Source organism: Haliaeetus albicilla, chromosome 24 (assembly GCF_947461875.1).
Source record: "Haliaeetus albicilla chromosome 24, bHalAlb1.1, whole genome shotgun sequence".
Lineage (NCBI taxonomy): Eukaryota > Metazoa > Chordata > Aves > Accipitriformes > Accipitridae > Haliaeetus > Haliaeetus albicilla.
The window spans coordinates 13278354-13302495 of NC_091506.1; the positions used below are offsets into that span (position 1 = coordinate 13278354).

The following is a 24142-nucleotide window of genomic DNA, read 5'->3' on the forward strand; positions in this document are numbered from 1 at the left end:
AGTTAACAAAACCTCAGTATCGACGCACTACTTACCTACTTCTTAGCAGCGCATCGGAGCAGTTTTAACTGTTCAATGCTTATTCTTTACTGCAGTTAACGTGGCAGCCACAGCCTGCACTCAGCAGTGGGACTCTGCCCCCCAGGTTATCCAGGCCTCTTCTATAGCACGTTCCTGGAAGATGGGAATATTTTTGTTATTTGTGTAATACCTTGTACGCTGGGAACTTGGCCCATTGCTCGAGTTCTCAAGACAAGGGCCCCGCATCATGGTACCATCAGCTATTTGCACTGCAGTACAGAAACACTGCACACATCCAGTGCAAGAGCAAAGGTCTGGCTAAAGGCAAACCATGATCCCTCCCAGAACGCTCTCACCAGCCTTGTTTATTTCTCATCTGCCACCTGCTCACTTCATTTGATGGCACCCAGGTTTTGTACTAAAAAGCTCGTGAAGTCATTCCTTATTCACCTCCTCTATCCTCTCAGGGTTTCACAGACCTGCACCGTTGCTCTTCCAGGCTGGCGTGTTCTCAACCATGTAATTACTCCTCCAAAAGTCTTCCTGTAACTTTGAATATTCCTGTCACCCTTCCTTAGGCCTTTTTCAGGTGTAACTCCAGTCAAGTGGCAGGCATCACCTGCCAAGATCCAGGAGGGAGAGTGGGCAAAGACAAACAAAACTGCCCATCCCACTTACAGCCATGCCTTCCTGTGTTCTCCGAGAGCCTAAGGACACTCACCAGGGCCCACTACCTGCAGGACACTGATGTGGAAGCAGCCATGATAATGGTGGAGGAGCTGTACAGCAATTTAAATGTCCTCTCCACCTACACAGGAGCAGAGGATGCCATCAGAGTTAACTAGAGTGGTAACACCTCCTAGGGCAAAACCCAGAGGTTTCTGCACGGAGCCTGGAAGGAGCTCCAAAAGGTTTTATTGCACAAGGGCAGGACCCAATCCCAAGGTAGAGACAAAGCTCACCCCACTTCCCCAGCCTGTAAACCCCCACCAAAGAGAACCTGATGGGTGCTGATTACTGCCAGCATGCTTAGCTATTACTCAGCAGCTATCATGTCCTCCCTGCAGCCAGAAAACTAGTTCTGACACACAGGGTTCATTTCAGAACAAGAAATAAGCAAGAGTCAATTCCAACTTCCACATAAGCCTTTTCCCAAGCAACAAAGATATCCTATAGCAAAGACCCCTGATGCTAGACGTGCCCAGGAACAGCAAGATCTAGTTACCAAGAGAAGAGTCAAAGGCTTCACTGACAATTATTTAGACCTGGAGACCAATCTGCAGAGTCATCAGCTGTCCTAGTAATAGCCTTCCAAGAAGGAAAAATCCATCTCTGACAAAAGGACATCATGTTATTCCATTATTATCTGCCATATTTGTTTAGGGATTTAAAAAAAAAATCTGAAAGTTATTTTTTCTCCATAACATGGATCATTTGAGAAAGAAAGTATGACCATTTATGCCAAACAATTTTATTTCTTTATCTTACAAACAAAAATATACATTTATTCTATTATTTTCTCTCTTTTTAACCCCCCCACACATATCACACTTCTGCTCAAGGACCATTTTGAATATGGCCCATAGCATTATATATACATAAAAATACAACAGGAGGAAGGTCAGTCCATGACCTAGCGCAGAAGCTCCTCAGCAGCAGAACATGGGGCACTCCAGAAATACTGGAGTCCTGCCAGCAAAGGACAGGATGGACATGTCGACCACCTGCACAGGTGATCCTTCAGCACTGAATTCAGCTGATAAAAAGGCAAACTCATAACCTGCTCTTCACATCACCAAGGAGGGCAGGTAAGTTCCTCTCGGTCAGGGTGTTGAGAGTCAGCAAATACTCCTTGGGACAGAAAAGCAGTTGCTCCTTTATTTCTCAACTGCTTTAAGACCTTCACATCTCTTGGCTCTGTTCAAGGCTCACCAACTCCAGGGAAGCTTTGCAGGTTTCCCCACGCTTTCTAACAGCAGCTCGGGATCAGTGTTGTAAGCAGCATTAGGAGCAGCAGCAGGGAAATTCAGGCACCACGTCATCCATCCCTTTTAGAGTAAGCAAACAAGCGTGGCTCAGGCCAATTCACAGCAAGTGACAGGAGGAGCATGGAACACTTCTCTAATGTGGCAAGGGCTGACTTGGCCAATTGCTTGTCCAGCCTTTGCATAGTCATTGCACAGAGGGGAAATGTGAAAGGCTGTTGAGTTACATGAGACAATTCAGCTCTCGCACATAGACAAAACTTAAGCATTTTTTCCTCAAAAGTAAATTTAAAAAAAAAAAAGGGGGGGGGGGTGTTTGTTTTCAAGGTGCCAGTGCTACTTAGACACCTGCAGGGCAAAGTCCGCAGGCGGAACAGAGAGGCTGCATTGCTCATTAACAAAAAAAGATAAGCAAAGGGCCTGCATAGTTTTGGCAACCAATTTGAACTTCGTGTTCTTACCCGAACTTTCTTTCCCTATGGTGGGAACACCTGGTAGCAAATGCTTTCCTCTACCTGCTCATGATCCAAACTAACACCTCCACGCTGCACCCTGCATGACTACTTCCCAGAAACTCTTACTTCAATATTCTTCAGGAACAGCAGTGAGTTGGGGCAAAGATTCACACAGTCCCCAAATGTTTCAAATTCCCTCTTTCTATCATCCTTACTGGAAAGTTGCTATTGCTTATAGCAGACTTCCACCTACCTGGAGGACTCAGGTAGGAAAGCACCCCCTAAGCTAGAGGAATACACCTCTTCATCCTTGGAGAGCACAGTATGTCCCAGAAACCAGCCTGATGCAGCTTTCGGCTGAACAGTCCCTGGACTGGAACACAAGCCCTTGAAACCACATGCCAGACAGCTTGGACAACAGTAGTCCCTTTTCCGGCACAGAAGAGGTTAATAAGAAGTTCCAGATAGTCTTTAAATGCATCACACTCCACATGCACATTAAGTATCTTCAAACTATTGAGCCATAAAACCTATTCAGTCTAGCAGAAGTCTGGGGATCTGAACTGAAACATAAGAGAAGGACACTGCCAGAGAAACCCATCCATCTCCCACTTGCCTCCCAACTTAGAACACCAGCCAGCTTGATTCTAGCATGCCTATGGTGTTTGAGAGGTTCCAGTCACTAAATACTGACAGCTCGGACTCATCATGGGCTTCTGCTCTGCCTCAAGCACCTGAGCGTCTCTGGAGCCTTCATCTGCAGAGTCAGCTTCCTCCTTCACAGCACTCACCAAGACCCTGCCAGAGCCATAGCCATGAAGCAGGGTGCAGATGGAGAATGCACCTACCTCACAGGTTTTATTCTTGAAACTCAGCCCTGATTCAGTGTTGTTACTTAGATTTTCCTGTGAGCTCAGATGCACAGTCGTACAGCCTCCATAGACTGTTTCACAGCTATTTCAGCTCAGCTAGACAGCAGCACTGTCTGTCCTTCTGCCTCCCTATTGTTCAGTCAGTTCACATCCATACTGCTAGCTACTAGCCCCCCAAAATGCTCCCAGGGCACAAAGAACAGTTCATTCCTCTTCATACCTCTCTTCTCCTCCCCACACACTCGGAACACTCCTTTTAACCCCTAGCAATTGCAGTTTATGATTTTCAACAGTATTAGCTGAAACCAGAGATGAGCCCAGCTGACCAGCTTCGCTCTTCAGACACTGCTGTCACCACCTATGCTGTCGCATTATAACAAGACCCAGGCAACCATGCTGCTTGAAAAAGCCCAGGAAGACTATCTTTGGTTTCAACCACCAAACTCTTTCTATATATGTACAATACAGCAGTTAAATCAAGACCGTCATCCCTAAACGCCATTCCCCTAATTGGCAGACAAGTGCTTTCAGTCATTGAAAAGAAAGAGGTGCCAGTCAAGCCTGTCTTCTGGGTCACATTCACATCTGGAACATGGAGGATCAGGAAGATTCAGTGTTTATACGTTTATGAACAAAACTGTTCTACATTGTTCTCAGGTAGCGACAGAAAATGTTCTTTCCAACAGGATTTGGGCTGCCAACTTAATTCCACAATAGGTTTCGGAAATCCTAAGGAAGAGAGGAAAGCCATGGCAGATAGCCAAGGACAGATTTCCAATGGACATCCTAACAGCTGTGGTATCAGGGAGTTTGGAAGGAAAGTAAGGAGGCATCATATGAAGTGGGTAGCTCTGCCTTAGGCATTGATGGCTTTCCAGCGGTCACTGTCCATGCTGTTGATGCTGCCCACATGATACGGCATAGAGGCCACATCATCCAGGTAGGCTGTGGTGTCAATCTGAGTGCTCGAGTAGAACCCAGAATCCATTCCTTCCTTCTTGGCAACGGCATAAGGGTGGGGTAGGTGCACATCCACATCCTCAGGTTCATCCACCTGACATTTGTAGGAGAAAAGGATCTTCGGTTCAGACCTGGAGTGATTAAAGATTTAAAATACATGCTTAAGCAATGTAGTATCACAGCCACTTATCCTTAACTGAAACTCAGCAGCACTAAGAAATTATGTATTCAGACCCTAAAAACTCTTCACACTAGCTTTCAGTCCTGAAATATACCTAGCAAAGTAAATTGCCACAAAGTAATGCTAAATGTAGTTTTGGATTAAGTCACCTAAGAGAAATAAAAATGGCAGAATCTTGACTCTAGTGTGGGAAAGGTGTTCTCATCTTTGGGAATTCTGAATTACTGAGGGCAACAGCATCCAAACACCACTGGACTCCACAGTAGCCTGGTTACTGAAACCAACAGAACAGGAGTCCACCTCAAGTTCCACCTGTGTGCATCAGGAAAACCAAAATAACAAACACTTGTGAATCGGCAGTTTCCATCTCTAACTCCAGACACTGTTCCCTTCTGATTTCAGAAGGCAGCAGAGGCACATTTTGATATTTTAGGAGTACTTTATGTTCTTAGTTATTTTAAAGACTGCTGTTTCTTGCTTATGGACAAAAAAAGCTAAAGCCTACACTAAAACACCCGGTTTTTCTGACCAAGATGCATCTCCTCTGAGTAGCCACACGGTGGCAATCCGGACCCAGGAATCACACTCCCAAGTGCTTTTAACTGGTGACTCTTGGGCCCATTGTAGAGTCGTCCTCAGCCAAAGAGTTACCTAACCCCTAGATCCTTTCTACAAACCTGTCCCAAAACCCACCCAGAAGACCATTTAACCTTCCAGGACTCAATCCCTCACTAACCATTTAGTTAACTTCAGCAGAAAAACTTTGTACTAAACAGGATGCAGACAACAAAGAAGTCATCCTCCTAAATGTTTGAGAGAAATATAGCTATCAGCTCTACTTCGCGTACAGAGGAGTCTTGGATAGAAGCAAGCAGCCCTAGGTCACACAAGAAAAACTTCAAGGCCAGAAATTAAAAACTGTTTCCCTAACTGGCATTCTAGTCAATGCCTTTATTCTACAGATGGGGAAAACTTGAGTGCAAAACAATTAAATGGCAATATAAACTCCTGTTCCTGGCTACTCACCCAAAGAAGCCTTTCAGGAATGCCACATAGATGAGAGGTGCAAAGAAGCTGAAGTAAAGGAACGTGGTAGCATCAACACAGCTGTCAACAGCAAAAGGGAACATGAAGGAATTTAGCACTCAAGCACAATATGGCTGGAGAACACCAGTCACATCCCCCCAGAATAATCCAATTTCCCTCCAGAGTGTCCAAGCAAAAGACAGTAAAAGTCTTGTGCTAAACAAATTCAAACTGATGCAAAGTAACAGTCATTGCCATCAACATGTGTCACTGCTCCGAGACACTCAGAGGGAACATTGCCAAGACCCAAGGTCTGACCAAGAGCACAGCCTCAATGCTCCCAATTTTGACTCAGAAATGACACTGATCCCTGCAGAACAAGACTCCAGACATAAGTAAGGATTATCTCCATGCCATTTCTAGCATTCCTCCCTTATTACCTACGAAACATGAGCCAATGGCCAGGCATCAGCAGACTCAAGCTATTACTCTCACTCACTACCTCAAGACCACTGCAGAGCATGCAGCTCCACAGACCTCTCCACCATGCGTTTCCTGACCACTTAGAGGTCTTTCGGCACAGAACAGAACCAAGAGCTTTACTCCTTCTTAGGAACACAGCACAAGTTTGTTTTCTTGGGAGAGGCAGTGTTGAAGGACACTAAAATGCAACATGAGAAACTGGGCTGCAGGCCTCCTCCCCCAGCAATACATACCATAGTCCTTCTATGATATCCACACAGAGGAGGGCACTGCCCAGGCCCTGCACCAGGTTCAGCAGCGCCAGGATTCCAGCATAAACATAAAAACTCTTCCTGGCTGTGGGAAAGACATGGACACAGATGAAGCTCAACCTCATATGCACCAGTCTGGTCCAAATCTGTTTGATGGAGATGGCAAACCCAACAGATGCATCTCACCATCTTGTCTGCTAAAGAGCTCCTGAAGAATTAAGACTGCATTTTCCTGTCCCATGCTGGCAGGACTGATGGAGGTATAGTGGACTAAACCATAACCTCCTGTATATTATACACACACACACAAGATGGGTTTTGAAAACACATGGTCATGGCAACACATGCAAACATTTTATAGGCAAGCATCTTGAAACAGTGTCAGTCACATAACTGAACCTAAGAAAAACAAACAAAAAACCCCCAGCTGAAGCAGAAGCTGTGCCCTTCCAATGTACAGCACTAACAAAACTGCTCAGGAGACCTGGACAGGAGCAGCTGGGTATGCTGGACACTAGGCAGACGAGGCCCAGGACCACCTGCTTGTGGCATGTGCCACACATATCCACTCCCTCAGGGTAGCCACACATAGATGCCAACACTACTTAGAGAGAGAACAGCCCAATGCAATTATCTTAGTTACAGCTTCTCTCCCTACTCAAGAACTGCAGATATTCTGTAACAAAGAGAAAAAACAGAGAAGCATCTTAATAAAGTAAATGCCCAGATAAAAATTAAGCAGCTCCCAATTAGCCTTCCTTTCCTGGGGATGACCAGCATGTACACTTTAACATCATACATGCATTTCAGAGGAAGCCACTATTAAGAAGCCATTTCTCATGGCTCTGAAGATTATATATTTACATTACATCTGTATCATTAATTGAGCAGTAGATCTTGTTTTCTTAATCTAATTGTTTAGCTACTGAAGGAGCAATGTAATTGCTCTTACTCTGCTCTCCGAAAGGCACAACATACTATTTGTCCAGGGATAACTTATCAGTCCTTTGCCATGTATCTGTACCCTGAGACAGAGGGATGTATCTGCAGCACAACCACATACAGGAACCTCTTACTCCCACCTATGTTTTATCCTGTCAATGTCTCCATCTACACTATGAACACACCACAGTCACTTACAGGGCAAAGAAATCCGGTCTTTCAAAGGAGTTTTTGGAAGAATCACCACCAAGGAATAGACCTGTTGAGACAAAGAACTGTTCCACAGCTGCTCAGCAACTGAACTCAACAATCTCAGCAGGGGTGGTGTGTGGTGTCACACATTCCCTAGATGTCTCAGGACAGAGGCACAGACCCTCTGATATTAAACCCAGTGCAGATGGCAAAGGCCCCACACCTCACCCCCAGCAGCACAAAAAGGCTGGTCACTGATAAACAAGGCAGTGAAGAACATCTAAGTTCAGCTGGAATTCAGCTGCCACAGTTTACGCCACTCCCACCACACCTTTATTGCTTCAGCTTCCCTGCCTCATGAGAAGCATCAATGTTGCACTGTATCAGGCAGTAGAAGGAACTAGGCCTTATTACACACAAATCATCTTCCTTACCCCATTTAGAAAATACAAAGAAGCTATCAGAGTTCATAACACATGCCCAATACTTACCAGAAAGAAGAAACAGGAGCTGGCAAGCCAGAAGTGTCTCCCTCCATGGCCATAGATATTGAAGTCTTCTGCTGAGAGGTGGGCATCAGGGTACAGGATTTCCAGAGTGCCCTAGGACAGAAGTAGCACCAACATGATTCTGTTATAGGCAGCACCCTCACTAGAGTGGGTGTCTGGACAAGGGAGACTGTATTTAAAGAAGTTCAGACAACAGCTGTCCCTGCCACCTAAGACCCAACCAATGCCCTGCTTAGGCCAAGTTAAGCTCACACAAGAAAAGAAGAAAAAACTGAAGACAAGAAGTGAGGGGAAAAAAGTGGCAGGAATCTGCATCTAAAGGAAACCAGCATCAATGACATTCCAGAAGAGAGACTGAAAGGATAGGGGATGCAAGCAGTTGTCTGAAATAGACTTGAGTTCCATTTCTACCTCTAAAGTAGACCTTTCCTGCTGAAACATCCAGAATATAAAAGCCCCCACTTGTGCAAGAGTTGGGAAAGGACAGTCTCATTCACTTGAATTCTTGAAAAATGGATTGAACAGAAGCTACCATACAGACAGTGGAGAGAGAAAAGTGCTTGTAAGCACTACTGAACCCAGATACAGCTCAACCACTTGATATTAACGAGGCGCCTCCAGCTTTATCATGTGGTAATGATCAGCTCACTGCCTCCACAAGCAAGAGCCTGGTCATGGAACAAAGATCTGTGTGTTATTCTGCCACTGCCACAAGTACAGAGACACAGGGCTGACCACTTACATACCAAGGAGGAGAATAAACCCAGACACATACTGCATTGTTCAGAGAGATGGAGACACAGCTAATAAGCTGAGCTAGCAAGCCGGCTGCTAGTTTGAAGGGAAGCAAGAGCTCTCAGCTCTCAGAGTCAGGAGACAAGAGGCCCACTGCACTGCCCTTATCTGGTAAGCACACCTCAGGTCTTTCCATCTAGTTTTCATGGCACTTGAGGCTAGATTCAGAACTTGTGGCTCAGGTGTGAAAAAACTCTCACTACTGTTCCAAGATTCACTAAACAAGGCAATCCATCTAAACCTCATTTCATTTCTTCACCTTGGCTGAGCTGTTCACGCCATAAAGAGGACAGGAAGATACGGTCTGGTGTATGCTCTGGGGATCCTCATACATGGTGACAAGCATCCAGTCTTCCCCCAGAACCTCATCCAAAGAGCAAAGCTGCGACTTTCCAGATAGGAGTCCCACACCTAGCTGCCTAACTCCAAGCAAAATCCCCTCTTTTGCAAAGACTAAATCTTCTGCTCCATTGTACTCACCTGGGTGACAGAATATGCCAGAGACAGGACTGTAGTAATTGCCAGAACACGTTTCACACTCGACTTGCTCTCCAGGTGACCTGGAATTCAGGAATACAGAAGTGACTTAGGATGTGATCCCAGCCCTGGTAAAAATAATTTCTCTCCAAAACAAATACAGGAAAACATTTTTATTTCCAGAGGCCTTCAAGGGAAGGTTAAAGCTCACTTAACTGCTAGAAACTGCTTCGCTGTTTGGAGTTGAGCCTTTCACAGACAAAGTAATACTTAACAAAACAACAGGTTTTAATTTGCTTTCCTCTTGCCCATACTAATATAGAGAAAGTAACTAAGTCCTTCCACTGGGGTTACCAAAAAAAAAAAAAAAAGTCAGGAATTAATCCAGTATCATGTACATTGAGATGTTGTAATGTTTCTTCTCAGGAAAAAAAGTTGATGGGCGAGTGGGTGAGAGCAGGGGAGAAGGGCTTACATAATTTAGAGAAATCTGCACTGGAATATGCTGGAGCAGACAGCCTCCAGAAGCTCCTTCCAACCAAAATTATTCTATGAGCTCCCAAAAGATGAAAGAGCTAGTGCTCAGATGTCCCACTGGCAGATGCAACAGTGATGCCTACCAATCCCTCTCCTCTACCTCTGACCCTCAGGAAGAGGTGCTCCAAACAGCATTTTCGCTTGTACAACTGAAAAAAGTAGAGTTGCAGATTGCAGGTGCAGTTAAAAGCATTTGAAGGAAGCCAGGATGGAATCAAACCAACCAAGGAGGGGATAGAAGGACCCCCAAAGGAACCATCTTAAATAAAACAGGGTTGAAGCAAAAATCAGACTGTTGATCTTTGCGTAAGTCATCTTCACCTAAGCTGTACACACCTGCAGCACATGCATTCAGGACAAATAAAGCACATATAAACCCTGAAATCGCACAAGCCATAGATCTGCAAATATAATCAGGCTTTCAGCCATTTCTAATTAAAAATCCCCAATTTGTCCTTTGTTTTTACTCTAGGGCTCCTTCACTTTATAGAATCAGCATCTCCACAAACTTACAGATGCAGCCTCTGTGTAAAGAAAGGGAATAGGAAACATTCAAAGCACTCAAAAACCTCCTGACACATACCAAAGGCAAGGCCTAGAATCACCACACTGAGTTCAATCGCCAGAAGGAAGAACCTTGTGATCTCCCACAGGATCTGAGGGATAACAGAAACCAGACAAGCATGATTAGATGGAGCCAGGAACCAGCTGGAAATTAATACAGCAAAACTCCACTCTCTGCTCCAGGAGATGGCAGCCTCTGAATGAAGCAGGTCATTTCCACAAACCCTCCTCATGCTTTGTAGGGATACTAATTATATGCTTGCTCCAAGCCCTGTCCATGCTTGTGAAACAGAGCAGTTGTGTGGGAGCAAGCAAATAGCATGACTACAGAGAGAGGAAGTTACCATGGTTTGCCACACTTGAGGATCTGTCACTTGTCTTGGATGTGTTCTTTCTGCTGTACTCCCAAGGAGCACAAACCAAAGACTACCTCAAAAGTATATTAAACAGGGCCAGTTCTTAACACAGTAGATTCTGCAGCACAGTTATGACTGGACAAACTCAGTATTCTGCACTCCTCCAAAGCTACTGCTCCCTAAATCTGAAGTAAATTCAACTCTAAAGCCCTCCCCACTTCCAGCTTGTTATTTTCATTCCCATGATTTATTTGGTGAAACAAGACCAAAAAAACCAGCAGGTGAGACAACTTTCCAGGTAGTCATGCAACAAATCAATGGCAAACCTAGAACAAGAACCCAGATTCTGGCTTATTAATACTTTTCCTCTGAACACTGAATGGCACTTTCTCTTGAGGATACACAATATTTTAAGAGGCATTTGATGAGACACTTCTAATCTCAGAAAATACACAGTGTGTGTGAGTATATATATATATATGTATACACACATATGAATGAGAGAAAACAAAAGAAACATAATAGACATGATAGAACATGTGTTTACAGGAAAAATTGACAGAGTATCTGTCTTACTGCATGACTTCCCAGCAAGGTGCACTTAGCAGCAACACCAGGATAGCTGAAGAAAAGCACCTTCTCACCATTATTCAAGTCCTGGACCTACATCTATTCAACAAAGGCGAATGGAAATGCTACAAACATCCAGCCACTCACAAGCAGCAGTGAATTACAATGCTTTGACAGGCAATATTAAAGGGAAAAGCAAAAGAACCACACTGATCCTAAAGAATAAAGCCAGAAGACCTGTAGTCTGTGGGTGGCTCATCTTCATCTAACAGCTCAAGAACTACAGAGCTTTTTGGTTTAGGTAATATTCTGCTACAAGTCAAATGACTACAAAGGAACAGCATGTACAAAGCTATTTCCTGTTTGCTAAGAGTTCACCCTGCGCTCAGAGTGGCTGCAAGGATGTTCAGACATCAGTCTCAAAAGGGAATTCAGTTTTATTTGCTTTCAATACAAAAGAATTAAATATTTTTCAAAGAGCCACTCAAATATTGCAAGACTAACAAAGGCCAGGTCTTGCCTATCCACTAAAGGTATCTGAATGTTTAGCTCTTGCAAAGCAGAGTCATTCCATCCCTGCAACAGGAAAGTTTTGCTGCTACTATTTGTGTGTCTATTTTAGGAAGTCCATTGTTTTACAGCCCTGGATGTTGTGATCATTTAGATACAGCTATCAGCACAGGATTCCATAGTACACACAGATATGAGTACTGCAAAAACAACACATTCTTCTTGTATGCACATAAAAAGGAAGCCATAGCAGATTGCTGTGATCAGAACTGCACAAAGCAGAGCCTCCAAAATCAGTGTTGTACCTACCTTATCAGCAACTGTGGCAGCATCAGAGGCACTCACAGTCATGGAGACAACAGCACGGGCAATACCAACTAAAGCCACCACAAATACCTACACAAAAAGATACCAAAAGTGAACTCATGTGAAAAGGCACATACGCAGTAGTGACCAGAAACCCTTTTGGAATACCATTTCCAGGTCAGCTTTCAAGCCTGATAATGTTGGAATACCATTTCCAGGTCAGCTTTCAAGCCTGATAATGTGTACCAAGGATTTCCTGTAGCAGATTAGAGTCAATTTGCTGAAGAAGATTCCTCAGGCCTGTTAGATGTAGGAGTACTGGCTTAGAATTTAGGAAGAACAAATTTCCTCAACTGTCAGATTAAACAGCTCTGAAGACGTCTCATTCACTCCTTAGAACAGTATCTTTACAGGCAAACAGTCTTCCCACCCTTCAGTCCACTGGGAAAAACCAGAGAAAAAACCATATCCCTCCAAATTACAAGATCAAGTGCTTGGTATGGCTGAATAAACCAATCACATCAGATAACAGAAGCCACTCAATATCAACTACCACATTTCAGATCTGTGATAAAACTGAAATCTGCAGTTCTCTCACTCAACACTGACAATGCTCAGGAATGCAGAGGAAAAAAGTCAGCTGCAGCCAACAGCTTTAAAACATCTTACCCTGCTGCACAGTGCAACATAGAGATACCCAAGTCAGTTCATATATCATTTAAGCATGACAGCATGGAGTTCAGCAAGGCTAATTTACCAACTCCTGTGCTGTCACAGCCATACAATGCAATTAAGGGCTCAGCTGGATATACCTACCCTCTGCTGTGCAGACTTACCCTCTAAGAAAGCAGATTTTTCCAGATAAAATTCTCCAAGTCACCAGCTAATTCTAATGATGCAGGTATGAGACAGCTAAATCTATCAGAGAACAAAAAGAGTCCAAGATGATTCTAAGGTGGTTGGAGAATGGAAATGACCAATAAGCCACCTACAGCTGAATATTTCCTCCTTAGAGGAAGATGGGATGCAAATGGCATGAAAGAAGAATAATACAACACTCCCTCCTGGGGTAGAAAACTCTGGGACAAAGCACTGACAAAAAAGAATGGTCCCCGAGTATAATGGTGTTCTAGAGCAGCAACAACTCATTGGAAAGGAAAACACACCCTTTTTGCTTCCTCTCTAAGTAGACAGAGACTCTTCACAACCTATTAACTTTGCTTTAATCACTGACTCCACAAGAAAGCATTCCTTCAAGACATGACAAACAGCCGTTTGAAAGGAAATGCTCACAGAACACACTTCCATGCTCATTTCCCAATAACATACTCTAGAAGATCAAACTGAATGAAAGCATTTTCCTCTAAGGCTGTTTCATCACTTTCCATTTCTCACTCTGTTTCAAAAAAGTCAACAGTTCACTTTTTTCTTCCCTTTGGTTTATCAGGAGTTTTGCTTTTCAAAGCCTTTTGCATGACCTTCCTACTGAGCCATGTGCATTACTGGAAGCATAAAAGAAGATTTAAATCCAGACTGGAAATGGCTGGTAGTATTTTTAAAAGTTTGGAGCATTTGTGTGCATACTTGGTTATCCAAAACTGTGCACAAGCCCAGTACCCACACTCCAGGCCTGACAGAGCTAACAAGGCTTCCCACCAAAGATTCAGTTGAGGCTACTAGCTCAGATTTGGTTTTGATGCTGCTTGGGTTTTGCCATGCCAGTACCCATATGCAGCCCAAAGAAGGATGCCTCCCATCTAACCCAATTCGAACACACATTTACTTCTACAACCTGTACTAATCTAACTGAAGAAAAGCCAGCACATTATGCTACACACTGAGGCAAGGCAAGATCTCAAAAAGCATCTACGATAAAGCTTCTGAATGGTACTTGTAAACGAATTCAGGTAGGTCCTTAGGTGTATTTACCATGCCCTGTGAGCAGTATCACAGTTAATAGGTATGATGTTCAGAGATTACTAACAAGACTACCTTAATGTGATCAAAAGTTGCCTGTGCCTTTTCAAACTGGGCAGAAGAGAACACACAAGAACTTAGATGTTTGAGAACTGTAACTGTACTGCCTGTATATTCTGTTTCCACCTTAAGTAGTATCAAGAACATCATCAAGTCAGCCACCACTTTGCTATGATGGGAAAGAAACTAAGGGGTTTGGGTTTCTACATTCCCAGACTAATCAGAACCCTGTCACATCACTATTTTCTACGGCAGATGACCGAGCTTTTCAACAGCTTCACAGAAATTATTCTCCAGTGTTTCACTTTCACTACCTCAGTGAGAAGCTGGTTTTGTGTCACATGCTACTTACTGCAAGGAGCAAGGAAAGTGTAAGATACTAGATTCCAAGACAACAAAGCAACAAAAGAAAAAAGGAAAAGAAAAAAAAAATCACCACAGGAGAACAAAATCCACTCAAATCCAGCAGGTATGGTCCAAGAATCTGTGAAAAGCAGAATTCAGACAGTGAAAAAAAAATATCTGTCTACTTCTTGTAGTACATCTTCAACTAAAAATAGATTTTATCCCTGCGAGATCTGGTCTAGGCTCTCTCTCCACTAGTTCAGTGATATTGTTCATGAGTGGTAATAAAAAAAAACACTCACTCATCAGTTCAAAAGCACAGAGCGGTACTCACTAGTATGTAGAATGTAGTGAAGATTGGGCTGGAAGTGACCCGGATTTTGGCCCTGGCAGAGGGTAGCTTCCAGAGAAGAAACATAAAGAAAAGCACATTGGGAACCAGGAGCAGAAGATCCCAGTAGCGGACTCTGCAAAAAGTAAATAAAACAGGTTTTTTCCTGTTCTTCAACATCTAGAAGGGAAGGCACCAGCCCCAGTCCCTTCTCAACCAAACTCTGAGAAAGCAAGCTCCTTCCCCTGGCCCAGGGTCAGACCGTGGTCCCATTTCCTCCGTCTCACCTGGACTTCCCAATGTCCTCATAGAGCAACAACAGGCACTTGTGCGGCACAGTGATGTTGGTGTCATTAATTGCCTGCGTTGTTGTCGGGGACAAAGTTGTCACATTATCCACTGCTGTCACCAGGGCAGTCGAATGCGTGATGTTGTCAGACGCGGAGAATCTCACAGACATCACTGACTGGAACATCCTGCCTTCCTTCTGGTCCAGGTCAAACACAGCACAAGGCAACCACAGCAGAGACAAAAAGCAACATTAAATCAGCTGTGAGTCAGAGCTAAAAAAACACATCCCTGCCATTAGGCCCCTGCACAACTGCTTCCTGCTTGTTACAGCAAATTATCATTATCTGAAAGACTGCATTACACAATGAAATGCCACCTGCACTTACTATGTACATAGCCATTAGGGTGAACAGTACAAAAAACACTATCTTGTATCAGAGTAACAAGCACCTTCAAAATAGTGTAATACTATGTTGGATTAAATTTTGTGATTTTTCTGAGCTTTGGCAGATTCACAGAAGAAATCAAGACTCAGCAGCAACATATGGCATCATCAGATGGAGACAGAAACCCTGCTATACCAGAACATTAATTATCATTCTAGCTCCCAAGATCAAGAAGTTAATCAATGATTTTATTTCAACTACTGCAAAGAGAAAATGAAGGCCCCTACCTAAAACCTACTGCTGTTCCCAACCCTGCAGTCTGAGAGCAGAGAAAGCCTCACATACTTCTACCTAAAGGGACTGTACAGCCTCTTTATCTTCCAAAACCAACACTGTCAAAAGCCAAGATTCAGCATTTTTCTCCTAACCCTCTGCAAGACACCAGAACTATTCTGATTTTAAGCACAACAGTAAGGCTGTGAAAAGACAGTGCCTAAAACCCTGTTGGCATAAAGTTCTCCAGTTTCTTTACATCCACCAGTCTCAATTGCATTGCCCTTCTCAGACATGGATCAGCATCATCACTGGTAGTTTACAAACCCAAAACCAGACACAGTCCTATGTAATGGGTTTCCTAAGGTCAAACTCTCAGGCAGCAGAGCGCTGTGGTCAGAATCAGAAGAATCTTGGCACTGTGCTTTCACCTGCCCTACCTTACACCTCTCCTGTCTCTCAGAAAGATGAGAAGACAGAACTTCCCATTCCCCTGATGGAACTTCTTTGTACTGCCTTCCCTGAGAGAAGTCACATGTTTTCCACCATCTGTCCATCCCCCAGGCCCTACACTGCTGCGATATTAACTGTCCCTCCAGAAGTTAAAGGGAAACTCTGCTCTGCCATCCATAAAACTTCATGCCCATGCCAAATGGCTTTGGCAGAAACCATACCAGCAGCAGTTTATCCCTCTGTTGGTTCTACAATCACCTTGGACGCTTAAGTGGACTATGTCACACAGTACTTCAGATCAGGATTTAGTATATACTAGAGTTTTGACCCAATTTAGCTTACTAAGCCTGCTCCTGATTCAATGTATCACCTTGTGCAAATCCTCTCCTCACCCTAAAACAGCAACCCTCACCCTTAAGGCACTTGACTAGCTATGACCTGAATAAAAACACGTCCTATCACCTCTCCTGGCACTCCCCAAAGAAAAGGTCACAGACAACACACAGATTCAAAAACAAAAAAATATCTCTGGCATCTTCAAGATGCACATTGCCAGAGACAGCACTCTAGCAGTCTGTGTGCTATAGTTAATCCAGGATTTATCTCAAAAAAATTCCCCCTGTTTGACTTTAGCCCTGGCTGGCATGGCAAAAACTGACAGTCTCCATGAGAGGACTCAGAAGGTATTTTCCCTGTGAGGTTCTGGGTGATTCACAACTCAGAAAGAATCAGCACAGCCTGTGTCATCTGTCGAGCTTTCAGAGTTCAGTAGTACCTTCCCCACAAACCGCTCAAGACTGTCAGCCACAGACTCTTCTTTCTTTTCAGAGGCTGAGACTCTTCCCAGGTCTTCTGAGGGGTAAGGGGATCATCCCACCCTCTGCTAACAAACCCTCCCTTTGACTCATCCATGCTGACAGATACTCATTGACCTGGGATTTTTCTTTTGCGACTGCCGTATGCTGTGCTGCGCAAGAGACATCACATTAAATAAACACACACAGACCTGGAAAGATCAACTTTGTGCTGAGCCGGCAAAATCTGTGCCAAAAAAATCCTAGTTCTAGTAGAGGTTCCAGCAAACAACCTTCACATTCCAGACTTATCCCTAGAAGTGTCCTCTCTTCCCTCCAGCTTCTCACTTCTCTGAATTGACACCGTTGAGAATGATTTTCTGTTAATAATTTTGCTCTATTCTCTTCCTATGAAACAGCTCTGCATCTCAGTAGCAGCAAGGACAAGTATGTTCACATTTGCCAACGCAGAAAAAAATCTTTAAAAAGCTGGGAAAGGGCAGAGAAAAACCTCACAGAGCATGGGTAGTATGACATCATCAACAGCAAACCATCACACCCTCGTAATATCTCTTCAGGGACAAAGAATTTGATCTGCCTGTCCCACTGAAAAGAGCTCAGGTATAAAGCTGTGAGAGAATTACATGGGAAAAACATCTTCCTTATAAAAAAACCAAACAGGCTCCATTCTTTTTCCCTAGAAGTCACCACTATCACGCAACAGAAGCGAGCTGCTGATAAGGAGAGGAGTTGGCCACATGTAACTGAGGTCCAGTCACGAGGTTTCAAAGGGCAAAGCAGAATCAAGCTTACCTCTCAGCCAGGCTGCTAGCTACGGCCTGGTATTAGTATCCTATACTTCCTCCCGAGGTGGAATATACACAAAGGCAGAGCAACAGAACATCCAACACGATAAGAAAGGGCAGCCAAAGCTATCAGCCAGACAGCACAATCGTCATGCTTTTCTAATAGCAAAGGCCTACAGCAAGGATGCGGAGAACTGGCCCATTCCTGTCAAAATCACCAGCAAAAATTCCATGGCAAGAGGACCAGGAACTGATGGCAAGGATCCGGCTAGGCTTTGTCATCCCTGGCAACACTGCTCCTTACAGCACACTGTCCAAACCCTTGCCCTGTCTAGTCCAAAATAAATCCAGTCAGCTGAGCATATCCAAGAGATCACTCACCACACCCTGCCTCCATGGGGCTGTTCACTTCAGCCAGCCTAACCTATGCAATGGGTGTAAAATCGCCACGTAAAAGGAAACCAGTACAGCAGTCCTGGTCTCCCTTTTTCTTCTAGCGGGCAGTTCTATTCACCATACACCAGAAAACAAAATAAAATGGTTTTCTACACTACAGCTGAAGTCAAGCTGACTTGGCGGAGGCCTATTCCTCTGTCCAGGCGCTGGACTCAAAAGTTGCATTCAGATCAAGAACATCTGCATGACTCAGAGGTTGCTGTGACAGAGTGCTGGGGAAGTCTCAGATGCACCTTGAGTGAAAATGATTGCCTCTCGCTGGGGGGATGTTTTTCTTGATTCATGGCACCGTAACCATATCAGAACTCAGTGAAATTCCAGGCTCAAATCACTGGCAATCCTCTGTGCTCTCAAAGCCCAACCACATAAAGGTGAATTACACGCTACCAGAGTTTCAGCTCAAATAAAAAAATGAAAGTTTTCTTCCTTTCTGAAAACAGTATCAGAAAATCTTGCAAGTACAGATCATACTAGGGTTAAGATTGCTCCTTAAAGCACTGTATTTGTAGAAGAAAAAACTGCACTGTCCAGAACCCTTTTTAAATACAACTGTTACTTCAATAACTTCAATGCTTAAAAAGAAGAAAACACCTTTTTTTCCCTTCTCTTCCTTTTTAAGATGGCACTTCAAACCTCACTCTTGGTCACAACAGTTGCATATTGCATTTTACCCTTAGAACCCACAAGAAAAGGATTTTCTACCAGTGATCAAGGACCTCTCTTTCCTCCAAGTTTCATTCTCACACGTCTTTCTGAATTAAACTTAAAAAGAAAGGAACTGCAACGCTAAAACCAACCAAATAAAAATACCAAAAGTATCAACAATAACGCAAAACCATCAGACAGAAAAGCCCAGTTCAGGGATGTCTTCCCGAAAGAAGTACCGTAAGTTTTTTGTTGTTTTGTTTCGGTTTGGGTTTTTTTTCCTCTAGAAGGCGGGCGCACAGACAACAAGCAAGAAGGCGGCAAGGGAAGCAAAGTAGCAGTACAGGGCCACCTCCTTCTACGCTGGCAAGGAAGCATTGCCTACTTTAAAGGCTGCCAAAGGAACCAGAGAGCTGGACAAAATCTTAAGTTACTTTCTACCCTTTAGGCTAGGCAAAGGTGCCTCTGGACGCTGCTGCCATAGGAGGACTCCCCGTCAGCAAAGGGAGCATAAATCTGCCTCTCGGGCACCCGCTGAAGTGTTGGCAAAGGGCAGGGCAGAAACCCGGGGAGCGGCGAGGTCTACCCAGGCCGCCGGTAACCTCCGAGCCCATACCGACTGTAACCGAAGAACCGCAGCGCCCCAGGCAAGGCACGAAGCTTTTCTTCCTGCCGGACTCCCCATATGCAAAAAAAGGGCAGCCGAGTAGCGAGGGCCGGGCTGCCAAAGCCTGACAGGTACGCTCAGGCTCCCCTCTCACCCGGGGACGACTGCCGGAGCCCGGCGGCCCCGCGGGGCCTCGCACCGCCGCGGAGCGCGGCCCCGCCGCTCACCTCAGAGGGCCGCGGCCCCCCACCCCGCACCCAGGCCCTGCCGCCGGGACGGGCCCCGCCGCCCCGGGCTGAGGTGCCCCGCCGCCCCTCCCCGTAAGCCCCCCCCGCCCGGCGCCGGCCCCGCTCCTACCCGCCGCGGGCCCGGCCCGGCCCTGCCTCCCCAGCGAACGGCGCTCAGTCGCGGGGGCCCAGCCCCGCCATCCCAGGCCCCGGCCCCGCCGCTCCCCTCAGCCAGGGAGCGTCGCTGAAGAGCGGCTCAAAACAGAGCGGCAGGGCAGGCAGCCCGCCAGAGCCAGGGCAGACACCTTTTCGGCCGGGCCCAGCGGCGCTATTGAGAGAGGGTCCCCGAGAGGGGTGCCGCTTGGGCCAATCAGGGACCAAGCGGAGAGAGCTTCTGTCAAAAAGGCCAAAAGAAATAGCGGCGCGAGCCAATGGGAACGGGCGGGAGGCGGGACTCGAGGGGCGGGCCTGCCGCGCTTTAAAGGTGCTCTGTCCCCGTCCGTCCACCTGCGGGACGGCGAGCAGAGGGCGGCCTTGGCGTCAGCCGTTCACCGCCGGGGCGCTGAGCCCCCTCCCCGAGCCTGTCCTGAAACAGGTGGGAGTTACAAAACCTCCCCATGAGCCCCAGTGCTGAACTGCGCTGCCTGGAGGCCAGGTCTACCCCAGCCGCTCTCCTCACGTGCTGTCCTGGGCTGGGCTGGGGTCCCCATCCACCCCCCGTGCCGGGCTGGGGCTCACCCACCTCCCTGTGGGACCCCCGCTGCCCTCGGCTGCCCGCACGCTGCGCCCCGGCCTGCCCTCGCACCTCCCCGCCATGCGGGAGCCGTGGCATCAGCGGCTCGCCCAGGGCCTGCCAGGCCCTGCCGCCATCTTGGCGTGGAGCGAGGGGCAGCGGGGATCGGGCAGGGTGGTTGCCCCCGCGGGCCTGGGCCTGACCGAGCAGGATCCTGTCCTCGCCGCGGGCAGGAGGTGTTCGACGCTGCCTGTAGCGTGCAGGCTCTTGTCTTTTGCAGCCCGATCGTATCTTCCAGGCCGGCCCGCACAACCCAACGTCACAGCCAACGGCGGACGCTTGTGCGATCCAGCATCCATGTCGTCGCACGCCTCCAAGGCGAGGAGAAATAGGCTGCTTCTGTAGAGGAATTATTGATTGCAAGGCAGGGGAGTTAATTTTCTTCCACAGCCCAAATCCTATAATCAAGTCCCTGCGGGGGAGAATGATTAACAACCTGGGGAGTTTGACTTTTAAGGAAAGTTTAAGGCTGACCAAACTAACCTGGCGTAGCTTGGACAATGGCAGCTAAAGGGAAACACGGTAAATAATTAGCAGGATTTGAAGGTGCAAATAGCAGGCAAAGAAAAGAGAAGTTTAGTATAGTAAACAGGGAAATAAATGGGACAAATGAGCCAAGATTTAAAAAGGAAATTAAAGGAAATAGCTGGCTAAATATCAGCAGGTTGTTCTCAGCAGTAAGAGCTGTCTGACTATGAACAGTTTCAAGGGGGATGCTTGTTATCTGCGTCATTTCAAGGACTGGAGGATAAATTCTGGCATGGTTTTCTAACTGTGGTTCACCTGGGGCCCTAGGAATTGGTTCTATAGGAATGCAAGGCTTTTGCTAAGCTGAAATTTGCTGTACAAAGCCTATACCTTTTTAGAAGATCCCTACATTGATCAAGTTTGCTCTAGCAAACAGCACATACAGAGTGTTTCAGGCCCACCCCACACATAGATCTTTTTCAGCTTAAGTCTGCTTGATTGTCCTCAAGCTTAATTTTCCAGCTTCGCTGCAGCAAGCCTCATGGAGGGGATGTACCCTGAGACTGTGTTGCCTGCCTCAGCCCTATTCCTCTGATTTTCCACTGGGTTAAAACAGGTTTTTATGCTGGTGTCATGCCTTTGGAATGACATCTGGAGAAGCCGGTCCTTAGCTTGTCTCTTCTCATGCTGTTGTTCAGGTTAATGGTATGTTGCAATATTTTGACATGTTCTATTTATGGATCTAGGCTCAAAGGCTCAGCAGGCACCAACATCTCTGAGTTATAGAAGGGACACTTCTGTTCAAAAAGAAGTGGAGTGCTTCCGCCTAAAAAGTGCCTTGGTAACAGAGCCAGGAGTAAAATCCATGTCTTCTCACTTGTAGCCTCAGGCGCTAACTAATTGAACATGTTACCTCCCACATAACTGTGTCAGAAGGAGAGATTTTGCTTTCCAATCCACCTGCTCTTCCCATCTGATTCACTCTAAGGCTAGAGCCCAGCACTTGGGACACCAGATCCAAAAGCTGTCTCAGGCAGAAGACTGCTGGGCGCCACTGCAAGGACCGTGACACTTCAGATCCTGACTTCCTCACTGCTTACGTGAAACAGAGAAGATGGGGAATCCACACGTATGGTTCCTTTCTATTAACAAGCCATGCCTTTCAGCCCAAACGTGGTGTGTGCAAATGTAACTCTGCTCTTTCCACCTCCAAAGGCTGCCCTAGCTCCTTAACTGCACATGTCCTCCCACTTCAGGTGAGAACTGCTGCTCTCTCTGTCATCTCCTCCATCCAGTGCATAAAGATGACAGAGCTCAGTCCCTTTGTCCTTGCTGTGCCTCAGTGTTGCCAGGCTGAAGCAAGACAAGACATGATATTTAGCAGCCTTGGTATAACCTTGAGGGCCCCAAGGAAAGCTGGCACTTGGTGCTGTACCTGCTGCAGTCTGCTGTCCTTTGGCAAGCTCACCTGACTTGCAGGCATCAGAGGTGGAAAGTGCAGTCATGGTTTCCAGGACAGCATTACACCCTCGTATCATCACCAAAATCCACTCTTCTAGGACATTTTATCTCTAAAGTACTCTTTCAGCTTTTATTAGATCAGTCTACTAGACAGGGGATTACTTCTTGTCCAAAACTGCTTTGCTGTTCAGATGCTGAGCAACTGCAGAGAGAGATGTGCCTGTCTTGTTTCAGAGCTGCTCTACCAACCTACTGACTTCTAGTATCGGGCATAAATCTGCACCACTCTGCCATTCTTTTCACAGGGCTCCTCCTGTGCTGTTAAGGCACCAGTCTCCAAAATCCTAGTGGCATGTTTTGATATTCAAGAGTTTGGTGCTCAGCTGAGTTCACCCCAGGGAGCAGTCTGGGCCCTGTCTGCATCTCAGCCCTCTCACATGTTCCAGTGCATCGTCTCTAGCACAGCAGAAGAAGCCCTGTCCCATGCATGGTGGCCACCTGATTTTAGGGGTGGTTTTAGCTGCCCAACCTCAGCTCTTCTCAAAGAGACTGAGCACCCCAGCTCAAGCACAGGACCACTTGTAGCTGGCACCCAAAGAGAGCAGTGAAAACATGGACATGGTGCATGGTCTTCTGGGAAGGACAGACATAAAAAGCTGTCTGTCCATCCAGCTGTCCAGTGTCTGCAGAGACAGTGGCACCCTGTGGTGAGACCAGTTCATCACAGCGTGTCACTTAGGCCTTGTCAGACAACAGCCCCTTACACAGGTCCTGGGCTGCCTTCCTTTAAGCCATGTGGTCTATAGAAGCCTATGGGGGGGGCATCTCTTGGGGGATCCCTGTGCCTGTTTCACTCGAGCACCAGCCAGCTCCCCATCATGTGTCACGTAGATGAGGCAGAGCCACTCTCCTATTTATATCACGATGCTCCTGCTTTGCTATATTCGTACCAGGCTGAATCATCCAGCTGGGCTCCTGGAAGAGCCATTTCAGGTCTGTGATTGTCAGCTGCCTCTTTAGTCACTTTTGCTTTTGCTGTCACCTGTTTCAAGGTTACTGCCTCACGCTTGAGTGCAGCCAAGAGCAGAAACAGCCTGACACTCAATAGTGGTCAGAAACCCTTCAGAGAACACGGATCTCCAAAATCCAAACCACCTGCTATTATGCAAAAGCCTGTGGCCTGAATGGAACTGTTTCACCTCCTTGCCAAACATCAGCCCATTGCTTGTTTTGCCTAAATTCCTCTTCCAGTTTCTATGGGACAGGTGCTCTTTTTCAGTTACTCTCCTAAATGGCATTGCTTGCTGCACCAAGCAGCTACAGAGACAGATGTGTCTGTTCTTCAGAACTGCTCCAATTAGCTCCCCATTGCTGTTGTTACATACAGACTCACACCAAAAAAAACCAACCAAAACCAAATGCCAGAACCCCCTTCCCAACTCTTGTAGTTTTAGTGTGAACCAGAATAAAGGTGATTCAAGCGGGTGCCCCATGGGTCAGTGGCAAACCTGGTTAAGTCAGACTTGATTTTAGCTGCAGAAGAGGCAGACATGCCAACAGGGACACAGGAATTCCCAGAGGGATCTCCTCCGTGACTCGGGTTCCCGGCAGGAGAGGGGACCCCTCGAGCCCAGAGGCAAACGGCCGATTGTTTACGAAAATTTGCCGAAGTCTGGCACTGCTGCCCACCAGGCGCCCGACACCCCTTGGCCGTGCCCCCGCCTGCTCCAGGGTCTCGCCCGCCGCCTCATCCATATTCAGATAAGCGGGGCGGAGCCCTCCCCCGAGCCTATCCATTATTCATGAGGTTTCGCGCGCTTTTGCCGACCACGTGAGT

The 24142-nt window shown here is 46.3% G+C and overlaps 1 protein-coding gene across 3 annotated transcripts; it reads right to left on the reverse strand.

The window, feature by feature from the left end:
• Positions 1 to 1472: 1472 nt before the first annotated feature.
• On the reverse strand, positions 1473 to 19901 carry TPRA1 (transmembrane protein adipocyte associated 1). Of its 3 annotated transcripts, none has more exons than XM_069812169.1 (11): positions 19714 to 19901; positions 14933 to 15129; positions 14649 to 14781; positions 11996 to 12082; positions 10270 to 10342; positions 9153 to 9232; positions 7860 to 7970; positions 7375 to 7435; positions 6217 to 6319; positions 5501 to 5581; positions 1473 to 4424 (listed from the first exon to the last, which is right to left on the reverse strand). In XM_069812169.1, the coding sequence occupies exons 2-11, from the start codon at positions 15118 to 15120 to the stop codon at positions 4190 to 4192; spliced, it is 1152 nt and encodes a 383-aa protein (XP_069668270.1). In that variant the 5' UTR covers positions 15121 to 15129; positions 19714 to 19901; the 3' UTR covers positions 1473 to 4189. The 3 variants fall into 3 exon arrangements, with proteins under 3 accessions (XP_069668270.1, XP_069668268.1, XP_069668269.1); XM_069812167.1 differs by having other exon boundaries at positions 14933 to 15132; positions 19714 to 19900; XM_069812168.1 differs by lacking the exon at positions 19714 to 19901 and adding an exon at positions 17656 to 18074 and having other exon boundaries at positions 14933 to 15132.
• Between the last annotated feature and the right edge of the window lie 4241 nt (positions 19902 to 24142).

Bases quoted from the DNA above. Each gene is read 5' to 3' on its own strand.
- TPRA1 (XM_069812169.1), bottom strand. From the start codon at position 15,120: ATGTTCCAGTCAGTGATGTCTGTGAGATTCTCCGCGTCTGACAACATC. The intron at 7,436-7,859 runs GTAAGTATTGGG...TTGTCTCAACAG, and splicing joins GCTCCTGTTTCTTCTTTCTG to GTCTATTCCTTGGTGGTGAT. The intron at 5,582-6,216 runs GTATGTATTGCT...TGCTGTTGACAG, and splicing joins GATATCATAGAAGGACTATG to CTGTGTTGATGCTACCACGT.